At 33.3% G+C, this 21,760-nt stretch overlaps 1 protein-coding gene across 1 annotated transcript in view; it reads left to right on the top strand.

Moving 5' to 3' along the window:
* The window catches only part of LYPLAL1 (lysophospholipase like 1), a 34,808-nt gene that overhangs the window by 10,199 nt on the left and 2,849 nt on the right, over positions 1–21,760 (top strand). Inside the window, exon 3 of the mRNA XM_028104773.2 lies at positions 11,903–12,072. Coding sequence (XP_027960574.1) covers positions 11,903–12,072 — 170 coding nt within the window. The remainder of the gene's footprint in view (positions 1–11,902; positions 12,073–21,760) is intronic.

Raw genomic sequence — 21,760 nt, 5'->3', positions numbered from 1 at the left:
CATACTAAACATACAATTATAAATTCTGCCTTTTTTTCACTTAATACTGTATTTGATGATTTCTTTCTATAACAATTTCTCATTGAAATATAGAAAACTTTTAATAGCTATAGAATATTCTTCTAAAATTTATTCTCTTGTAGACTGTTTTAGTTTTTATCCTCAGTTTATCCCTATATATCTATCTATTTACCCTATTTCTGATTTTCCTTCAGGAAAAATTCCTAGAAAGTACTCAGAGGCCTTGTAGTCAGTTCCTTTTTGTTTAGGGGATTAGCTCTTCTAAATTGTTTTCTAAGAATGGACGGTTTGCATTATTACTAGCAGTGTATCAGGATACCCATTTCACTGAACACTTACTAGCATTAATTTATTTTTAAAAGTTTCTCATTTTATTCCTGAGGCTCTCTAAGGGTTATCTATCAGTTATCAAACAAACAATGTTTTCAGTATAACTAATTCACCCTAGCAGTTTACTAATCTAATGTGTTTAGGTAAACATAGATAGATGATTTTTTTCCTTGTACACTCAGAATTCTTTAAATATTTTTTCTTCATCACAAAATCGTTGCCTTTACAATGAGATCTACTTTATAATTTAACAGCCTCTAAAAGACAACAGACTGAGAAGAAAAATACAAAGTATCAAAACAGGAACAGAGTACTAATTTGTTGGATTATTTCTAAGTTTAGTTAATGGATATAAGCTTTGGAAATATGTATAGTTACATTTATGTTTTATTCATTTTCATGCCATTTATATTTAAGTGTATTATATGTTAATAAAAGTAAAAGTTATGTGATACATATCCAGAGTGACAAATATAGTAATATATAAGCAATAAATTCACTTGTTATTCCTTCTGATTACTTTGAATCAGCAATCCTGATATGTGCTATACAATGTGCAATCTTTGAGAAACCAGTACTTCAGTTAAGGAGGAAAAGTGAAGACTTTTAGAAGTATGTCATCTAATTCTTATTTAAAATAAAATTGTGAAGGCTGTTAATGAAGACTTTATCAGTTCTGGGTCTTAATTTTCACATGTCTAAAATGAACAGATGGGACTAGATTTCCAAAATCCTTTAGTCATTAACTTTTTGAATTTTAGGTCCCTTCAGATTTTATGGAGTATAAATAAGAACCAGTAATGTAATACTCTTCTTTTTTTGCCACACTGTTGGACCAATAGGTCAGGGAAATATCCAAGATATCATATTGTTCAGTAGGCTATTGAAGATAGATAGAATTATTGTGGTACAGTGGTTAAGAATATCTTTGGATTAGGCAGGCCTGGGTTTGAATCTAGATTTCTCTGCTTAAGTGCTGTAAGATCTTGAGCAAGGTATTTCCCCTCTCTATTGGTGTCCCAATTTCCTGAAGTGCAAACTGGAAGTAATAATTGTATCTACTTCAAAGAGTTGTCATGAGAATATATGATGTTATTGAATATATATGTAAATTCCTCAGCATGATGACTGACATAAAATAAGCACTGAATAACTGTTAGTTATTAATAGTAATCTGTGATATCCTTGTGGGCAGATGTAGGAATATTATCCAGAGAATTAATTGCTGATAATCCTTGAAGAAATTTCCCAGACCTATGTGTGTGGGTTGTATTTCCAAGGAATATTTGGGCTAGCAGTTTTATTTTCATATACATGAGTTTTATTTTCACACTGTTCAAATTTCCAGACGATGTAAAGCTGGGAAAAATAATGAATATATTGAATAACAAAATGGAAGTCTGAAATGATCTGATCATCTAGAGTAGGGTCAGCAAACTACAGCCTGTGGGTTAAATATGGCCAACCACCTATTCTTACAAATAAAGTTTTATTGGAATACAGCCACACTCTATCATTTACATATTATCTGTGGTTGCTTTTGTGCTACAAAACGGAGTTCAGTAGTTGCCAAAGAGACTATATGGTCCACAGAGCCTAAAATATTTACTCTGTGGCTTTTACAGAAAACGTTTGCTGACCCCTGGTCTAACGCAGTAGCTTTCAGAATTTTTAAACTCCAGCTCACAATGGGCTATATATTTTACTTGCTGATCCTGTACATACATGTCAGTGATTAAAGTATTACCGATGCTAGAGTATAGGGTTGCCAGCTTTATTTAGCAAGTAAAGAAACAATATCTGGAACATATTTATACTAAAAAAAAGTATTTATTGTTTATCTGAAATTAAAATTTAACCGGTGTCCTGTATTTTATCTGCAACTGCATCTGGTTGTTACCCCCAGAGAGTTTGATTTAATTGGCTTGGGATGTGGCCAAGGCAGAAAGATTTTTAAAAGCTTCATTTCTGATTCTCATAGGCAGCCAGAGGTGAGATCCACTGGTCTAGCAATCATAAAAGTCTGAACTAGGTCACTGTGGTGGAAATGTAATACAAGCATTCAATTCAAGAGAGATTCACACAGCAGAGACTGGGAAGAATTGAAAATTAGAGGAAAGGAAAAGGTGGTGATGTTAAGGTAGGGAATCTATGACAATATTGTACATGCAGTGATTGAACATGCAATGTGTTTTGTTTGGGGCATTTTAAATTTAATATACTGGCCCAATGTTCATGAGTCAGCACCAAATTGGAAGGATTTTTTTTTTTTTTTTTTTAGCTTTACAGTTAATTGGAAAATTGGAATTTTAAACTGGAAGATAATTGTTTTTAAAATACACTGTTCCCAATAAGAATCATCTGGGATATAATTAAAATGTGGATTTTTAGGTTACAATCTCTTAGATTCTGATTGAGTAAGTATGAGATAGAGCTCATAATTTGCAATTTAAGGAGCACCACTTCTCATGTAGGTAGATTAAAGTATCTGTCAACCATTTGTACTCAAGTATACCAGCATATTTATATTAAAAAAATTACAGAATCTTCCTTCCCACCTCTGAAAATGGAAGCAGATTTTGGATGTGATCTGGCTCCTTGCATTTTCTGCATCAAAATTTGAGAGCTCTTACTTTGGAAAATATAGGTTAATTTGAAATGGGGTTTTATATATAAAAACATTTTTGCAGGAGGTAACTTTCTATTTTAATTTTTTTTAATTTTTATTTAAATTCAGTTAACATAATGTATTATTGGAGATAACTTTTTAAATGTCTTTATTATTTACATGCTTGAGATTATTAGAGATAGTAATTTTAAGTTTGGAAAAAGATACTAATCAAAAAGCAAAAGGAGGGGAAAAGATATCCTATATAAACAGTAAACATAGGAAAGCTGACATACTATATTATTATTAAATAAAGTATACTTCAGGGTATTACCAGAGATAAAAATGAACAGTTATAAGCTAAAAGTAGATATTAAAGAAGAAGACTTTATAATACTGCTTATAAGCACATGCAGAGAAAACTGACAGAACTAAAGGGAGAAGTAGACTGATCTACAATCATAGTTGAAGATTTTAATACTCATTCTTCAGGATCTCATAGGACAATTTAGAAAAAGAATGGCTAAGCAGATATAAAATTTGATTAGTGTCTTGAACATTGATATTTATAGAACTCTATACAAAAAAAGCTTGTAGGACAGTCACCAAGAGATTATATAGAAGGAAGACCATACTATAAGTACCAGTGAGTATCAAAAGACTGAGATTGTACAGAATATTTTCTGTGACAAGAATGGAATGAAATTAGAAATCAATAGCAATAAGATATCTAGAATACTCCCAAATAATTTGGAAATTAACAACATATTTCTAAATATGAAATTAAAGAATATCAGCACAAATCCTAAAGGCAGTAAAGGGAACTATCATGAACAACTTTATGCTAATAAAGTTGAACAATTAGAGAAAAGATACAAATTCCGTGAGAAACACAAATGACCAAAACTGACATAAAAATACAATAAAAATCAGAATACCCTCATTATAAAAGAAATTGAATTCATTATCAGAACCTTCACACAAGCAACCTTCAGGTCCAGTTAATTCCACTAGTAAATTTTATTGAACATTGAAGTAAGAAACAACACAAACTCAGGAAATAGGAGCATTTCCTAACACATATTAAGAGACCAGTATAACCCTGATAACAAAACTTTACAAAGACATTCAAGAAAACTACAAATCAATACCCTCATAAACATACATGTAAAATTCCTTCACAGAACACTAGCAAATCAAATTCAGCTACATATAAAATGGATAATACATTATGACCAGATGGAGTTTATCCCAGGAATGAAAAGTTAGCTTAACATTTGAAAATCCATCAATGTAATCACTGTGTTAACAAAACGAAAGATTAAAAAACATGTTTATTTCAAAGGATACAGAAAAAGTATTTAACCAGTTCATAAAGAAAACTCTCCACTAATTAGGTAAAGAATGAAATTTTCTCAACATAATAAAAGGTGCATAGATAAAAACTTGTATAACATCATATTTAAATGGTGAAATACTGAATACTTCCCCTCAAAGATTACAGAGAAGGAGGTCCTTTTTTTTAAAGTTTTTTTTTATTTGAGAGAGAGAAAGCGCGAGTGGGGTGAGGGGCAGAGGGAGAAGCAGATTCCCTGCTGAGCTGGGAGCCCTGACGCTGGGCCAGAGGAGGTCCTTGATTCTGTTCAACAATGTATGGAAGTTCAAACAAGCGCAATAAGGCAAGATGATGAAATAAAAAGAATAAAGGTTGAAGAGGAGAATGTAACAGTGCCTTTATTCCCAGATGACATGACTGTTTACACAAAGATCATAAGGAATCTACTAAATAACTACTAGAAATAGTGAATTTAGGAAGACAACAGGATGCAAGAACAAGATGCCAAAATGCATTTTTATGTACTTACAACAAATAATAGTATAGTATGTCTTTTTTTCATCTTTTTGCTTTTAGCCAATCTATATCATTATATTTAAAGTGGGTTTCTTAAAGACATCATGTATTTGAGCTTTGTTTTTTCTCTTTAACCAATGTGGTGGTTTCTTTTAAATGATTTGTTTAGACCATTTACATTTAATGTAGTCAGTGATAATGTTTGACTTTAAGTCTACAGCTTTTTCTTCCTCTTTCTCCCTGTGCTGTCTTCTTTATGGATAATTTGAATTTTGTTAATATTCCATTTCAACTGTGTATTTTTATTTTTTCCCAATTGTTCTAGGAATTACAAGATATATATCAAACCTTCCACCTAGTTAGATTTTTACTTGACATGAAATGTAGGAAGCACACAACCATATAGTTACCTTTATCTCCCCCCCCGTTATGCTTGTCATATGTATTTCATTTACATATATTGAAAACCCTGTCAAAACACAGTTACAATTTTTGTTTTCAATAGTCATACATATTTTGAAGAGCTTAAGAAGAGAACAATAGTCTGTTATATTTACCAAGTTGTGGTCTATTACGGCATGTCAGTATGTTTTGATTAAATTGTAAATTGCCATTTTGACTATAAGGTATTCCTTTTCCTCAACCCTATTTAATAGATGTTTTTAATCAGCTAAGTTAGGGGTATATTAAGTAAAAGTCGGCAGTTAACTTGCTGTGTTGATTTAAATGGAAAATATTGCTTCATTTTTTTCATTATTAATTTGAACTCTATTTAATTGAAGTGCTCAATAAAGATTTTTGTTTCTAAAGCATACTTTAGTTGTATTTGTAATTAGAGGTTTTCTTGGTTTGGGCTTACTATTAGAATTTCCATTTTAAAAATAATAGCAATTTTTTAACAAGCCAATTAATAACTTATATGATGATATAAATTGCTCTCATTGTTTTGAAAAATTCTAGCAGTCATAAGATTTGCATAGTGCCTCTACTTTTTGATTACTGTTTTTCCAGGGAAGTGTATGTTTATATTTTTTATTAAATGTATTCCAGAACAGGGTTAGGTATTTTAGATTTAGGTGTAAATAATAATAAATTCATTTTTACTCTGTCACTTGAAATTCGATTCCTATCTGAAGCACAATATTAGGAGATCACTCTCCTGATACCAATAGATCTGTACTTCAAGTACGCTTCACTGGTAAGGAACGTACTAAAAACAGCTATTTTGAAGAAATAGTTTTACTTATTTGGTAATTATTTTAAATAGCACAGTTAAATACCTATTTGTATGTAAAAACTTTTCTTAGAAACATTTTTTTTAAGCAACAAAAAAATTTGACCTTTTCCTAGAAATTGCGATATGGATTTTACACAAATTAAAGTCAAAAGATATTCAGAGCAAAATAGACCAATATTAGATAATTCTCTTATTTCCAGCTGACCCAAACTATTCCCAGTGAGACAAATGATTATTGACATTCATCATTCAACAAATACTTGTTCTTGGCACTGAGGGTATTGCTGTGGAAAAGAATCAATGGAAAATATAAGAGCAACTAAATATATTCATTTCAAATAGTGATACATTCTGTTAAGACAGGTAAGTAGAATAATGGAATAGAAAGAGAGAGAGAGAGTGTGTGTGTGTGTGTGTGTGTGTGTGTTTTAGGGTGGAGGGGAGATACACTTTAAATTGTAGGGTCAAAGAAGACCTCCCTAAGGAGGGAACATTTGAGCTGAGACCTAAATGATCGATGGAAGCCCCACCATGCAGAAGTGTGACACAGAGCATTCCAGGTAGAGAGAATATCAGATGCAAAGCCCCTACATCAATAATGAGGCTGTCCTGTTTGAAGAAAAACAAGAGGGAAATGTGCCTGGACCTGGTGATTGCTGGGGAGGTTCTATGAAATGACACAGAGGTAGACTGGAGCCACGTGATGTTATCTTAAAGGTTATGAATGACCTTTTGATTTTATGACTTTCAGAGAACACAGATCAAAACAGAACTTGGTATCAAGCTGAATGTCAACTCTTTTGTTTTTTAGCCTTGGACATTTTATTCCAGCTTAATATTTTACCAGTGTGTTTGATTGATTGATTGACTTAGGAGCCACACAGATGTTCTTTACCAAGCATATTTATTTATTGTGGTAATGTCTGAGCTGTTTTATACTAGCTAATAAAGTGATTTATTTGAGGGAAAAGGTGAATGAGTATAACATGTGTGCCAGTTTGTTTAGCTGTTTTAGAAAAGTCTTATTTTTATGCTTTCTTTAAAGGTTATTCTAACATACTAAGAGAATTATGCATTCTTGATTATGTTTTCTTAGCAAGTTCTAAATTATTCTTTGTCTCATTAAATTTTCCCAGTTATCTCTTTTGAACAAATTGTAATTCTCTTAGAGAATTGAGAGAACAAAAAACTCCTCTATCTATCTATATTTGTGAAATTTACTTCGGGAATCCACCTCCATGGAGCATCTATGTCTGATTAAGTAAGGCACTGTCAAAGACAAAAAGTTAAGTGAGTGTCATTTTTTTCTATTAATGGCTGAGTTCCCAGAATGATTCAGATTTTAGCCTATGATATCATCCTTATTTAAGTGTTTAGACAGGCAAATAAATACTTACAGAAATAGCAGAATAAAATCAAGAGGGAAGTAGAAATAACTCAAAAGAGTAACAGTCTAATTCAGGCTTTAAAGTGAATGCTGTATATTCAGTTTTCATTCAGAACATTGAGATTTCGTTGACAAATGCAGTTTGGGATTTCATTTTGTCTGACACTGACATTAATACCAGTAGAAAGCACCTGCTTTCATTTTCAGAGTACTTTAAGAAAGTTAATCCTGAGAAAGGGATTCTGGGAGATGGGAGGCTTGAATGCTTTCTGTGTTCTCTCCCCTTCTGATTCCAATTTATTTACCTCTCTTGAGCCAAGCAGCTTCTGAGGTCGGAAGGCCCTCAGGAATGAGGGAGAAAGTAGGTTCTGTGGAGTCCTAGTAGAAATCTGATGCAGAATTTTATCTCCTCTGTACCCTTTGAAAGCCTGGAAAACAATGCAAGAGAGGCCCCATATGAATGTGGCAGATCCTAGGAAGAGCTCAGTCTGCAAAAATCTTCCTTCCTCTCAGTTTTATGTCATAAAATGTTAATTCCCAAACAATAATGCAATATTAGTTAAAATTCCACAAGGACTTTTAAGGAGAATTCTTTGAAATTATTTTTAAATTACTAAATATGCAATTAATTTCTTAGATAAAAACTAATGGATGCCTGAGAATAGGGAGGACGAGTCTGAAAAATAGATTGGTTTTGATGATGTTAGAGAGTAACTAACATTACTCAACTTTAGAACACACTTTAAAGCCACTTCAGTATCATCAGTATCATCCTAACATAAGGATAGATAGATACCTAAGTAGAACAAAATAGAACCTTTGTCAGCCAGAGTTCTTCACCTGAATCACAGAGCTCAGGGAGCTCAGGAAATGATTTCGTTGTTTTCTTGATTTCCCCAAGGATAATATAGAATTAGTACCATTCTAGATGCATTGGAGAGAAGTCCATTTATTGTATATAGTGTATGTGTTAGGCATTAGGGCTTCATTCTTTCACAGAATCTAGGTTGAGAGAGACTAGATTAACTCAGAACTATAAAATTAAATATAGGGTCAAGATGGAATTTCACCTTTGTGAAAGATTTTTTTTTCTTTTAGTAATAATAGTATGAACACAATTGACTATCCATATGGGAGAAGATGAACTTGAACCCTTATGGCACTTCATGTATGGAAAAAATTCCAGGAAATTTCATGACTTAAATCTAAAAATGAAAGCAAAAATCTTAGAAATTTTTGAGTTCCACATGTAAAAATGTATGGATTAGGAAGAGCATCTTAAATCAGTAGACCTAGAAATTTTAGTTGCTTTTTCTTTTAAGGACAAATTATATCAAATGCAATGTCTTTTCTCTAATTTTTTGAAAAGACACCATAAATACATAATGTCAATATGTAAAAATAGATGTTAAAGAATACTTGAAATACAAATGACAACTATTTAAGTGTCAATTATAGACCACGTGCTCTTCTAAACTAATGGGAAAACAAAACCACAATAGAAAAAAATAGAAAATGATACAAGTAGGTAATTCTGTTCATGTAGAGCTCTAGAACAGGAAACACTTTCTATAGTGATAAAAATCACTCCATGGTTGCCTAGGATAGTGAATGGGAATTGCCTGCAAAGGGGCAGGGTGGAATTTTCTGAAGTAAAGGGAATGTTCTGTGTCATTGTGGAGATGATTATATTGGCAGGTCTTGGACCTATATATTTAAATGTGTACTTTTATGTATGTATGCTTCAAGAAAGTTGATTTAAAACTATAGTTGATACCCTTAAATGCTAATATTTTAAAAGGATGTTAGCACCTATTGCTGTTAGGGCTGTGGACAAAAGGATGTTCTCTTTTCTTGCACAAAAGTGAATTTTTATAGCCTTAATGGTAGCAACTTTGAAACATCTAATAAGATAAAAATTAATATCTTTCTGTCCAGTAGTCCTGTTTCTTAGACTGTTCCATAGGAATAAAAGTCCCAGTACATAAAAACATGTATGCAAATATGTTTAATGCAGCACCATTCTTAGTGGCTAAAACCTGTGTACCAAATAAATGTCCATTAGTAGGGGAATGGCTGATGAAACTGTGGGACATATTTATCATATGGTATTATATAACCATTTAAAAGGATGGGTTCAATCTGTATCAGGAAGAATATCCATAAGTTACTGTTAAGGGAGAAAAACATGAGGCATATAAGGAAAGCAAATAGGCTATTTCGTTTTTTAAAAGGAAATAGTGCTCTAAAAAAAATCCTATAAAGATGCATGTTTTAATGTATGCAAAAAAAAAACAAAAAAAAAATTCAAGGATATATTCCAGATCCTAAACACAGCTTACCTAGTGTGAAAGGCAGGATGGGGGAGTGGGAGAAGAGAGGAGCAATGGAGAGGAGGAGTGGTGCACAGAATACGACTTACCTGAAAAACATCAAAACAACACACATATAATTTCCCATCTTTGCAGAATATCATATATCTTCATAAACCAGAAGAAAAGTTAGGTTTTTATGTCCTGTCTTACAGGGGATATTCAAAATATACATTCAAATTTTAGAAAGATGTTGCAAAGTAATGTTTATAACATTCTTCTATTTTAGTAAATAAACAAGATCCTCTGTAGATGAGCTCTTATTTTCAGATTGCTTTCAGTTTCTCTAAGAAACTTTCCAAATACAATCCTCTTGATTTCCAGGCACCAAAAGTGGATGTCCATTTATGTTGGAGTGGTATGATCAATGAAGAAAGATTAGTTCTGCTCTCTCCAGTATCACTCCTTTGGTCCCGTAGAGTGGATGCTACTCAAGGGCAGATCTGCACAGATTGTGGAGTCTTTTGATAACAGTGCATGAGAGAATAAGAATTGAATATTTCTAGCTCTTGGGGTGTGCTGAAGTTCCAGTTGGTTGTTCCAGGTGGAGAACATTTGGTTTTCCCTAGAGCACATATAGGAAGGCACTGTCAGGTCTCAGTTGGTGTCGTTCAGCCCTCTTTTTTTTCCCTTCTACCTGTACATTTTATACTTTTATTTCACTGACTCTGGAGGGTGAGAGTATACAACTAACTCTGAGATGGTCCAAGTGGTAAATATAGGAGGAATTCTGCATCTGTGATCATCCCTGGTTTAGATTTCTTTGAAATTATGATGGGTACTTTTAGCACTGGTTGTGTTTTCCAGGGCTTTCTTGCACAGGACATAAATCCTGTTTTCACTGTCAGGTAAAGGGAAAGCATACTTTGCCACGTGGAAAACAGTTTTTTTGATTGAACCCTCTTATCCCTCATCTTTGGGAAACCTTCTCCATGTTTATCTTCTGTATCCTGCTATACCTCTATGTTTGTTTACAGGAATGTCTAAGGTTGTTTTCATTCCCCTTCATTAACCTTTACCAACATCGGACATGAACACAGGAACCCTTAACCCCATTGTAATTGGTTAAAACAGAACATTTGGAATACCTTGCCATATACACACACTCACTCACTTTAACAGAGCATTCCAGAGTAGGACTATACAGTGAATGGGTGAAGATTCACTAATACTATAACCATCTCACCTCATATGTAAATATAAAGCATCTTGTAAGATCAGTTTTGTTCAACAGAGCACCCAGTTCAGAGCATCTTATCACATAAAACGTAAGTCCAACGAGGCACCCAGTTTGAGACCCAAATGATGCAAACAGTATGGATAGCTGTTTGATGAGTGCTTCCAAAGATTATTTGTACCCCATTAAATTCTCATTTCAAGGTCCCTGAGAAGACCAAAAAAAAAAAAAAAAAATAGAAGTTCTAACTCTTGATTAAAAAAAAAAATTGAGCCCTCATTCTAAGGATCATCTGGATGTGATTAAGAAAGCTCTTAAAATATTAACTCATCTTTTCATACTTAAGTGCTACAAATTAACCACCTTTTAAAAGCATTTTGGTGAATCATTTTTTTCCACTCTTGAGATATTAAACTTTTTGCGGGAACAAACATTATTCAGTTGGTTATGAATACTAAAATATCGATCCTACGTTAAGAGGGGGAAGGGACTAACGTAAATCAAAACAGAAATTGAAAAAAAAATGGTAGACCTGATCAATCATTTAAATTGAGCAGAAAAAAATAAACACGTGTACACTATGTATATTAATTATATAATTATATGTTATACATATATAATTCCTTTTTCATGGGAATTCTCTGGAGAATTTATGAATCTGAAAAGATGGAGAGAATAGGGAAAGATGATGAGTTGGCATTAGGAAATGTTAATGGGATCAGTGTAAGTATAGGCAAGTAAGTTAATGCAATATGCATGAGGCTGCTTTCAATATGAACTCTTTAATTTATAAAACTTGGAGGAAATTGAGATTATTCAACACAGTAGTGTTTTAGAAATTGAAACATCCATTTTAATAACATTCCCTTTTCCTTTGTTTTCTTTTTGGTTTTGTTTGTTTGTTTTGGTTTTAAACAGGCCATATACTCCTATGAAAGGAGGAATCTCCAGTGTATGGTTTGACCGACTTAAAATATCTAATGACTGCCCAGAACACCTTGAATCAATCAATGTAATGTGTCAGGTGCTTACCGATTTGATTGATGATGAAGTAAAAAGTGGGATCAAGAAGAATAGAATATTAGTAGGTAAGACCTTTAAATGTTGGTAATTTAAGTTTCTTTCAATTTCGTCTATTTCAATACATTGAACTTTACTTGGAATATTATTTAGAAACACTTGTATATCACTTGACGTGTTCATAGTTTCAAATAAGAGTTTACATAATAAGGGTTTCAAAAATGTTAAACAACAGCTCATGAAACCTTAATTTATTTTCTTTCTGATAGTAACATAATTTGAGAATTCCATGCTCAAATTTCAATTAAGAGATTTTTCACTTCAGTTTTTAAAATAGTTTATTTTAGTTAGCTTAAGTTTTATAAATATGTTTAAACTATTGCCATGATTAAGGTAGTATACGCAGTCAAAATGTAATATAAAATCCATGAAAAGTAAACTCTTCAGACTTAGTATCACAGGAGTAGGGCATTTATAAACTCCTTTTAAACATACCTTCAGCAATTCCTGTTTCCAAGAAAATATAAAGTACCTTAGATAAGCTGTTTATTCTACTTAATGCCCTTTTCTTTCTCTGTAATCATTAAATACATAAACTATTAAAATCTCTATTTCTATAATACATAGGAAAATGAGATTGGCTGGGTAGGATATGGATGGTACAGGACATATTTTGGTGAAGGAGTTTTATTTTCAAATACAACTATTCAATTTATAATGAGTTGTATTTAATGATGAAATTATAAAGCAAATTAGCTATCTCTATCATACTCTAAATAACATTAAAATGCACATTGAGATCTCGTATAGACAAGATTTGGGTAAATTAATAAGCTTCCTTTGTGTTTATTGAAGTACTGAACTAGTCATTCAGTTGAGAGGCAGTATAATAATACATTGAATAAAATCCATTCTCTTCTGCCTTGCCTTCAACTTCTACTTTTGTTAGTTAAAAGCAGTGTGCACTCAAGCCCAGCAACATCCCCTTTCCGGTCCTCTGTTTCAACATTAAATGGAGAACAACAACAACAAAAAAAAGTAGGAATAACAGTACAAAGTCTGTTTTACTGGGAGGCGATGTTTGTGAAATACATGGCTCATTCTGGATTTCAAAGCCCATGATTGTCCCATTCAGTTAACCAAACAATTTTAAGACTTCTAATACATATTGTCAGATTCCTTTCACGAAAAAATTGTACCTATTGATACTTCTACCACCCCTATTACACTGTCCATCTTATGAAATCCTCACTGAATAATATTGTCTTGAAAAAAAATTTGCTAAAATTAAAGTAAATAATTTGTACTTAATTTGTTATTTTCCTTCTAATTTTGTTATATTTTAACACAGGAAAGCTTTTCTTAGTTGTCTATTGGTCTTTCTTCTTACAATTTTTCTTTTCCAAATAAGGTCTCAGTTTAAGAAAGTCTCTAAAACTTGGGTAAATATTCAAATAGATTTTCTACTGGTTTTCTATAATGTGATTTATTTTTTTTTTACATGTAATTTTTGGTTCATCTGGAATTTATTTTGCTTTCTTTTTACCATGTCATGGAAGTATTATTTTCTGAAGTACCAAGAGAACCTTGTTAAAACATCGTCTTATTTATAAAGCATTCAGTAATATACTCAGTATTTTATCAAAACTCCATTGAATTTATAACAACAAAATTTCTTTTTAGTAGCTTTGTAGATGATTACATTATAAAATGATAAAACTTGAAATTTATGACAAAGCCATGTTAAAATATTAAAATATTTACATATTATATTATTTTATGAATATAAAAAGCTAGGAAAGAAGGTATTTTTTTAGAATTTGTGAGTTGAGCTAACTTCTATAAGAAAGCCTCTTTCCTCATTTGAGATGTGAAAGAAAGTGCAGATGCAAGGTAGTTTGTTCTTGTTACCTGTATTGTTAGTTATTTAACTAGTCAATGAACATAAATCTTCAGGAACAGTTCTGTAGCATTAAACATGTACCCCAAACTACACATGATCCTTGACCTCTTATACTATGACAAAACATTAGTTATATTACCTCCTTTTTTTTTTTTTTTAAGATTTTATTTATTTATTTGAGAGAGAGAGAGAATGAGATAGAGATAGCACAAGAGGGAAGAGGGTCAGAGGGAGAAGCAGACTCCCTGCTGAGCAGGGAGCCCAATGCAGGACTCAGTCCTGGGACTCCAGGATCATGACCTGAGCCAAAGGCAGTCGCTTAACCAACTGAGCCACCCAGGCGCCCAATATTACCTCCTTTTTTGTGTATGGGATTCTTTACATAGGTTAACTCTTAATGCAGAGAGGAAGTAGCATTCCTGTCCTGTGGGGATTTTTTTGTTGTGGTTGTTATTTGCTCATCTTACTGACCTAACTGAACCACCCATTTATTTGAAAATTGTGGCACAAGAAGCAGTGTCACTGTGTTCAAATACGTGTACATGAATTCCCTGCATTATGCATATCATAATTGCAAATGCGCTGATGCAGCTGATGGCAGTAGAACACAGGCAAGAACCAGGGCTCTGGACTCGGCCTGCAGATTTCCAACCTTAGACTCACTACTTTGTAGGTATAGAATCCCCTTAGCCTCTGTGCTTGATGATAACAATAGTACCTGTCTTACAGAGTTGTGATGATTGAATTAGTCAATTCATATGAAGTACTTAGAAGTGTGTCTGGCATAAGACAGGTTTCTTGCTGTTATTAAATAGTCTTTATACTCCTTACGCCATGGTCACTCCAAACAGCAGAAAGGCCCTACTGGGCCAGGCCTGCCCCTGGGAGACTCAGGTAGCTCACTGCTTCTTCCCTACCAGCTGTCTTCATTTTTTGCTCAGTGGTGGACATGCTGTGTTTTCCTCTTTCTTTTTCATAGATTATTTAAACTTAACATTAAACATACTGCTTAATGTTTTTCTACTGGTTTTTGTACTTTTGTGTGTCTCTCTCTCTCTCTCTCTATATATATATATAGTACATTTGAGGTGAAGTAAGATTTAAGTGCTATTCCTAACATTTTAAAGAAGGAGGGATTCAGTGGGAAGTCAAAGAAAAATGCATTTAAGATTCTGAACAATTTTTATTACATACACACATATGCACCACAGTGAGGTTGGGTTATTTTTAAAAAAATAATTGTAAAAGGAAAAACTAGATAATTTTAGGATCAGAAAGGAAAAACATGGAGATAATAGGTACAAAAATTGTTAATCCTTATTGATTTTGTTTAATATGTGATAAAATTTCTGATTTAATATCATACAATATATGTTGATGGAACCCTTATCTCTGAGGTTATATGCAACCAGCATAGCTTTGTAAAACAACACTATTCTCTATATTTGGGTAGGTGGGAAGCTATTCATTGTGGTTTTATTTTGATGAGTGGTATTTTATTTTATTAAACTTAGTTTTAAAAAACAATTGTTTTAATAATATATGTTTTCCAGACTGTTTTTGGATAGTGTACCTAGCTTGATCAAGTCAAAGATGGTACTTCTCATACCAAATCTGATCTCCAAATTATTAATAAAAATGTTAAATCTTGGAGTATCAAGAAAACTATCAAAAATTTTACAGCCTAATGAGGGAGATACAGAAATAAGGTGCTCTAATACAATGTATTGTGGAAGTGTATACAAGGTACAATGTGAGCAGTGAGGAAAGACAAGTAAATCTTTGGGGGAGTTAGGGACTGCTTCTTAGAAGAGAGAACTCTCCAACTGAGGTTTTTTTTTTAAGATTTTGTATTTATTTGATAGAGAGACAGCAAGAGAGGAACACAAGCAGGGACAGAGGGAGAGGGAGAAGCAGGTTTCTCATGGAGCAAGGAGCCCGATGTGGGGCTCGATCCCAGGACCCTGAGATCATGACCTGAGCCGAAGGCAGGCGCTTAATGGCTGAGGCACCCAGGCGCCCCTCTCCAACCGAGTTTTAAAGAATGAGTAAAAATATGACTGATAAACACATTCATGGAAGAAAGGAAGGGCACATCAGAATCTCTCAGGATATACTAGTTTAGTATGCACTACAATTCCCGAGGATTATTGAATTAGATACAGAGAATAACATGATCGAACGTGCATTTCAGAAAGCTTATGCTGATAACGCGGTGGAGGGCAGGCCAGTCTGAAGGCCAGAAGAACACAAGGTGGCTAAATAGATCCAAGAGAATGATGGCGATTGACACACACACTGTTTCCAGATTTAGGGAACACAAAGATGAATAAAGTTTATACTGAAGGACATGATAATCAACTGCAAGCGTTAGCTGTGAAAACAAATTGTTGGTTTTCTAGGCATCAGTGGAAATAGATTGCCTTCTTCATGGAAAAAATAAATTAACTTTGGTTGGATAGGAAGGACTAGACAAAAAGTTCACTACCCATCCTACTGTTGGGGTCAGATACAGTGGGGTGGCCTTGGGGACATCTGTGAATCCTCACTCTGTACAGTAAGACTCTCAGGCATAAGAAAGTTTCCTTATTTAATTTTATGTATTTATACCACACATGATTCTACAGAGTGTATGAGAAAAGTTAGGGGAAATGTGGGCAGTAAAATAGTAACTTTAAATCAGTTTCTGATTGTTGACAATATAGTTACTGTAATAAACCGTTGGTTCAAATCTTGTATCCTGAAAACATTATTAATAATGCTAGATTATCCTGTCTTCTTGTTTTATTAACACGTGGGGAGTGTCTATCATGCAGAATGTAAGCAAATTCATAGTACTACATTCTGTCTCTGTTAATGTCAGTCTTGAAACTCATTTCCTTCTGGTATATTTCCGTATAATGTGAGAAATCATAATGGAGAAAGATATAATTTTTCCCATTTGTACTGTTGTGCTTCAAAAGTACATAGAGTAGTAATACTACTAAAATAGTTGGCATTTATATTACACTTGACAGTTTTTAAAAATTGCCATTATTAATACATCATAATGTTTTATTTTCAGATAGTGTTTAAATTATAAGGTTGTTTTCATGCACAATATCTCTTTTGAGCCTTGTAATAGGTAAAAGAAGAAATTATTATTCTCATTTCAGATATTAAAAAAAAACAAAATTAAAATTCAAAGAGATTCTAGCTACCATAAAATCGAGTTGGGACTAGAACCCAGATCCTTTGACTTAGTCACCTTTCTACCAGGATGGGATTCCTTTTTCGGCCACTAGATGGTGACAATTTGTTAAGACAAAACTGATAAAATTTAGGGTTTAACTTTGATCTAGGACGTATAGAACCTGACAAATGATATAACCAGATTACAAGAATTTTGATAATATGAGCATTTTGTCAGAATTTTGAAGCAGGAAGAATCAAGTACTCCTGGAATTACACCTGATGTTCTAAATACCCATCATGAGAGAGATAGTTAAGGGAATTATTATGGTCTATTAATACAATTGAATGTTATGTAACGATCAAATACTGTATGTACACATATAAGGAACTTTGTGAGTGTGTGTTCGATGAATAAAATTATGGATTTTGTAATTCTGTTGAAAGACTTTATTCAGTATGATATTGAAGAAAAAGTAAGGTACAAAAATTATACATGTTGAGTGTTTAACTATTAAAATGAACATTTAAAAACATGTCAGAATTATGTATGAGTAGTGAAATTTTGGATGACTCGTTTTATTTCTGTCTATGGTGAAAACACTTTATACACTGGATATATATCAGTGTATTAATTTTATATTTAAAATAAAAATGAAGGGATAATTGGAATGACCAAGATGAAGATTAGCACCAAAATTTCCAGGCTCCCTTTGTCCTGACCTTATACAAGTTTCTTCTGAAGCTCTTTCTTGGCCTAAAACTTGAGAATGATAGCAGATTCCTACTTTCTTTTCACATATGTACGCCTTCATTAAACAACTTGTGTTTCTTCAACAGCAATTAGAACTTTAAAGGCTTGGAACTCCTGTTCCAACAGCTTTTTCTGGAATATGATAAGTATTTTGTTTACCCTGTAAATATCAGAGAAAATAGACAAATAAAGATATATTCCCAAACCTTTTGAGACTTTATCACAGTTCAGTCTGAATAACTATAAAACATAAGTTAAATGGAAGAACTGTTGAAATTTGAAGGGAGGGTAGATTTTATTACATTCTAAAAATCCTGATGTAGACTTGAATTTGTAAGTATTTTTTTCCTCTGGATTTTGCTTTCAGATAGATTAGTTTTCCCAGTACATAGTTTTTTTATACATTGTTTCTGTTTTATTTTATTTAAAGAGTTCATAAAAGCTAGGTTTATTATTTTTTTAACATGTTTTATTCAGCTTGTTAATCTTAAATATATGTTGAAATGTTAACTCTTGACGTTTTAATACTTTGCCAGCAACTATAAATATACATTATAACCATTACCTACAATGAGTTTACTCTTTGGTATTTACTTACTGAACAGTATATTTTATATTGCATTTTAGACATTTAGATGGAAATTGAATTCAAATAACTAGTCTTTTGTGTTAAATTTCCTTCTATTAGAAAAAAATATACAAAGTCCCTTTTCATAGTAAGTTGTGATGCTAAAGGTGATTGTATTATCAAAGTTGACTGGTGAGAAGTTGCATTACCTCACAAGATTATAATTGGGTAAGGGACTTATATTTAATCTTCAAATAATAAGATTTCAATGAGTACATTTATTTTCACTGTAAATTGTGAGTATTGAACATGAGGGTCAATGTCTGCAGGATGCATTTATGTTTGTTCGTAATGACATCTCAGATGTGGGAAAATGTTTTCTTTCTTACTTTTGGTTTTGTTCTTGTTAGGCTGGTTTCATTCAGGGGGCTCTGAAACCACACCAAGTTATTAGGTTACCCTGGTCAATAAAAATGAAATGTTGAAGGGGAAGATTTAATCTGTAAAATTTTCTCAATATGGATGGTTTTAAAATAATTTTTTAAGTTATTTGTGCTTGCTAATCTGTTTCATTCACCTTTTATCTTGTGATCTTTAAATCTCTATCATATTAAAAGATCACATTTAATGATCCTCGCCTCAACATCTCTTTATGAAATGTTTTCATTTTGCTCCATTTATGAATTGTGAAGCTTTTTTCAATTATTGGTGCAGCTTAGATTACCTAGAACTTCATTGTCCAATATGATAGTCCTTAGCACATGTGACTATTTAAACTTAAATTTAAACTAGCTAAAATTAAATAAAATTAAACATTTAGTTCCTTAGTCACACTGGTCATATTTAATATATTCCTTAGGTACATTTGGCAAAAATATAATTCAAGCTCTTGAATTTCTCCAAAAAATAAAAACATTGTTCCTACAGCCTTGGTATCTATAACACATGGATTTCTTTTAAATCATGACCATATTTTCACTTTCTGTTCTTACCCATTTTACCTAATCCTGAATTGTCTGCCTTGCAGCTATTGATACTTTTCTAAGACTATGATTCTCATACATTTGATTTATAGGTAGAAGAGCTTTTAAAAATTAGACATATACTTTGAGATTGTGTTAAAGGGTCTGGAGCTGACCTTATTTTTTGTTTTCTTTTTTCTTTTTCTTTTTCTTTTTTTTTTTTTAAGGAGCCCGATTTAGGAATCATTAGCCTGGGGCACACTAACCATTCACTCCTGCTTTTTCTAAACTTTACTGTTATATCCAGTCAGATCACCAAAGAGCCACGTTCCCTGATGATATAAATTTGTCCCCTTGCAGAAATATTCTTACAGAACCACAACCAATGTTTATTCATTTATTCGATAAAATACTTACTAAGTGCCTGCTATATGCCAGGCACTGTTCTAAGCATGGGGACGGTACCTCAGTGAATAAAACAGACAAAAATTCCTGTTTGCATGAACCTTATAGACTACTGAACGTTGTCTTTCTGTCCCAGACTTACATAAAAGAGTCAAGAACAGAAGATGCTGTATGTAAAAATGTCTGGTTTTGAGTTTTATGTTTAATAAAGATCTCCTTGATAAATTCCACCCAGGAATTCAATGCTGGTAGAAGCTTCTAGTAGGATTTGGCCTGATTCCTTCTGTTAAAGAATGTTGTCTTGCTACAGGGAAGCAGTTAGAAGACCAGCCGCACCCCTAATTGCTGCTGCCGCCTCATATTATGGTCTGTGTCTCTCTTTCGTTCCTGATCTCTCGTTCTTCCAGCAACCCCATCTCTCCCTCCCTCACATTTTCCCCTCATTTTAGAGATGTAGTTTTATTGTGAACAGTGTGTTTGGATATAAGCAACCTAGAATTCATTTTGTGAGTAAATTGGAAAAAGAGGGGAGATCTAAAGCGATGAAGGAAGTAAGCATTTGCTAAGATTGGTTCTGTGAACTTGAAGGAAGGCTGCAATTGTATTCTGAGAGATAGGGATTCTTATTCTTAAACTGAAAGTAGGCTTCTGTATTTACAGTAACTCCGTAAACTTTGAAAGTCCTTGCTCTTTGACTTTTACAAGTGATTATTAAAGCATTTGTATATAATAGATTTAAAAACTTGGTGGAAACCCTGGGGCATCTGGGTGGCTCATTTGGTTAAGTGTCTGCCTTCCGCTCAGGTCATGATCCCCGGGTCCTGGATCAAGCCCCACACCACCTCCCTGCTCAATGGGGAGTCTGTTTCTCCCTCTCCCTCTGCCGCTCCCCCTGCTTATGCTCCCTCTCCCTCTTTCTCTCTTTCTCTCTCAAAATCTTAACAACAACAACTTGGTGGAAACCCTAAAGATCGTCTAGTCCAACTATCTAATCTTACAGGAAATGAGATCCTGGGTTTTAAATAATTTACCTCAAGGCAACCGCTAGAGTATCACTGGTAGGATTAAAACTCAGTTTCCCTTTATTTCACTGTGGTCCTCTTTCCACCAGACTTTAAATTAGAAAATGTTTTGTGTGCCTTTAAATATGATAAATTTAGGAGATGATGTAAAACTTTGTATTACTTTCATCCTATAATACATGGTTTCTAAGAATTCAGCTAAACAGACTTTTATTGAATTGCCACCGTGTACTAGCAAGTGTACTCACCACTGGGCACAGAAGATGAGGAAGCCAACTCCTCAGCACATGCGCACCAGAGAGTGGGAACACTTTGCTGAGCTCCTCATAAGCCTGCAACCACAGTGTGCTGATGGAAGAAAGAACTGTTTCTTACCCTCAAGGATTTCAAAATCTAGAGAACTAACTTACAGTTGCTAAATTAAAACTTGATAGGAATTCTCTTTCAGAGTGTTTGCTTTATAACCCACGTACCGTATCACATAGAAAAACTTGAGAAGAAAAAGAGGAGTCTATAACTAGAACTGTAGCAAAACCCAGTAAGTTTCTCATTCTGTTTACTTACAATGAGAGTTTACCAGAAACACTCATCATCTGCAGCAAGCTCTGCGTATCCTAATGGGGCATGTCCTGTTGATCAGTGTACACATTAACAGGTAATGTAGTCCAGTGGTTTTAAACTTTTTGGGAATCTGATGCACATATGCAACTTTCACACACTCAATTTTAAGATGTGTATGCTGCCTCCTCCCCTGCCAAGCACATTCATGATCTCTCATCAGACATATCTGTGTCTGTGGCTCGTGTGGGGGGTTATTTTGAAAGAGACTTTCAAGTGGTTCTCATCCATGGTGAACTTCTGCTACTGATGAGACCCTATTATTTCTTTCTAGTGTGTTGAAAACCACAGATGTAATATTTATCATGTACTGTCATTATTTACATCTTATGTACTTCTTAAAAATCTAAACT

This window comes from Eumetopias jubatus, unplaced genomic scaffold (genome assembly GCF_037043125.1).
Source record: "Eumetopias jubatus isolate StellerSeaLion01/CBP00866 unplaced genomic scaffold, mEumJub1_p1.0 scaffold_12, whole genome shotgun sequence".
In the NCBI taxonomy this organism is placed as follows: domain Eukaryota; kingdom Metazoa; phylum Chordata; class Mammalia; order Carnivora; family Otariidae; genus Eumetopias; species Eumetopias jubatus.
Note: the sequence above shows the minus strand (reverse complement) of the source record. Positions and strands in the feature narration are given on the sequence as shown.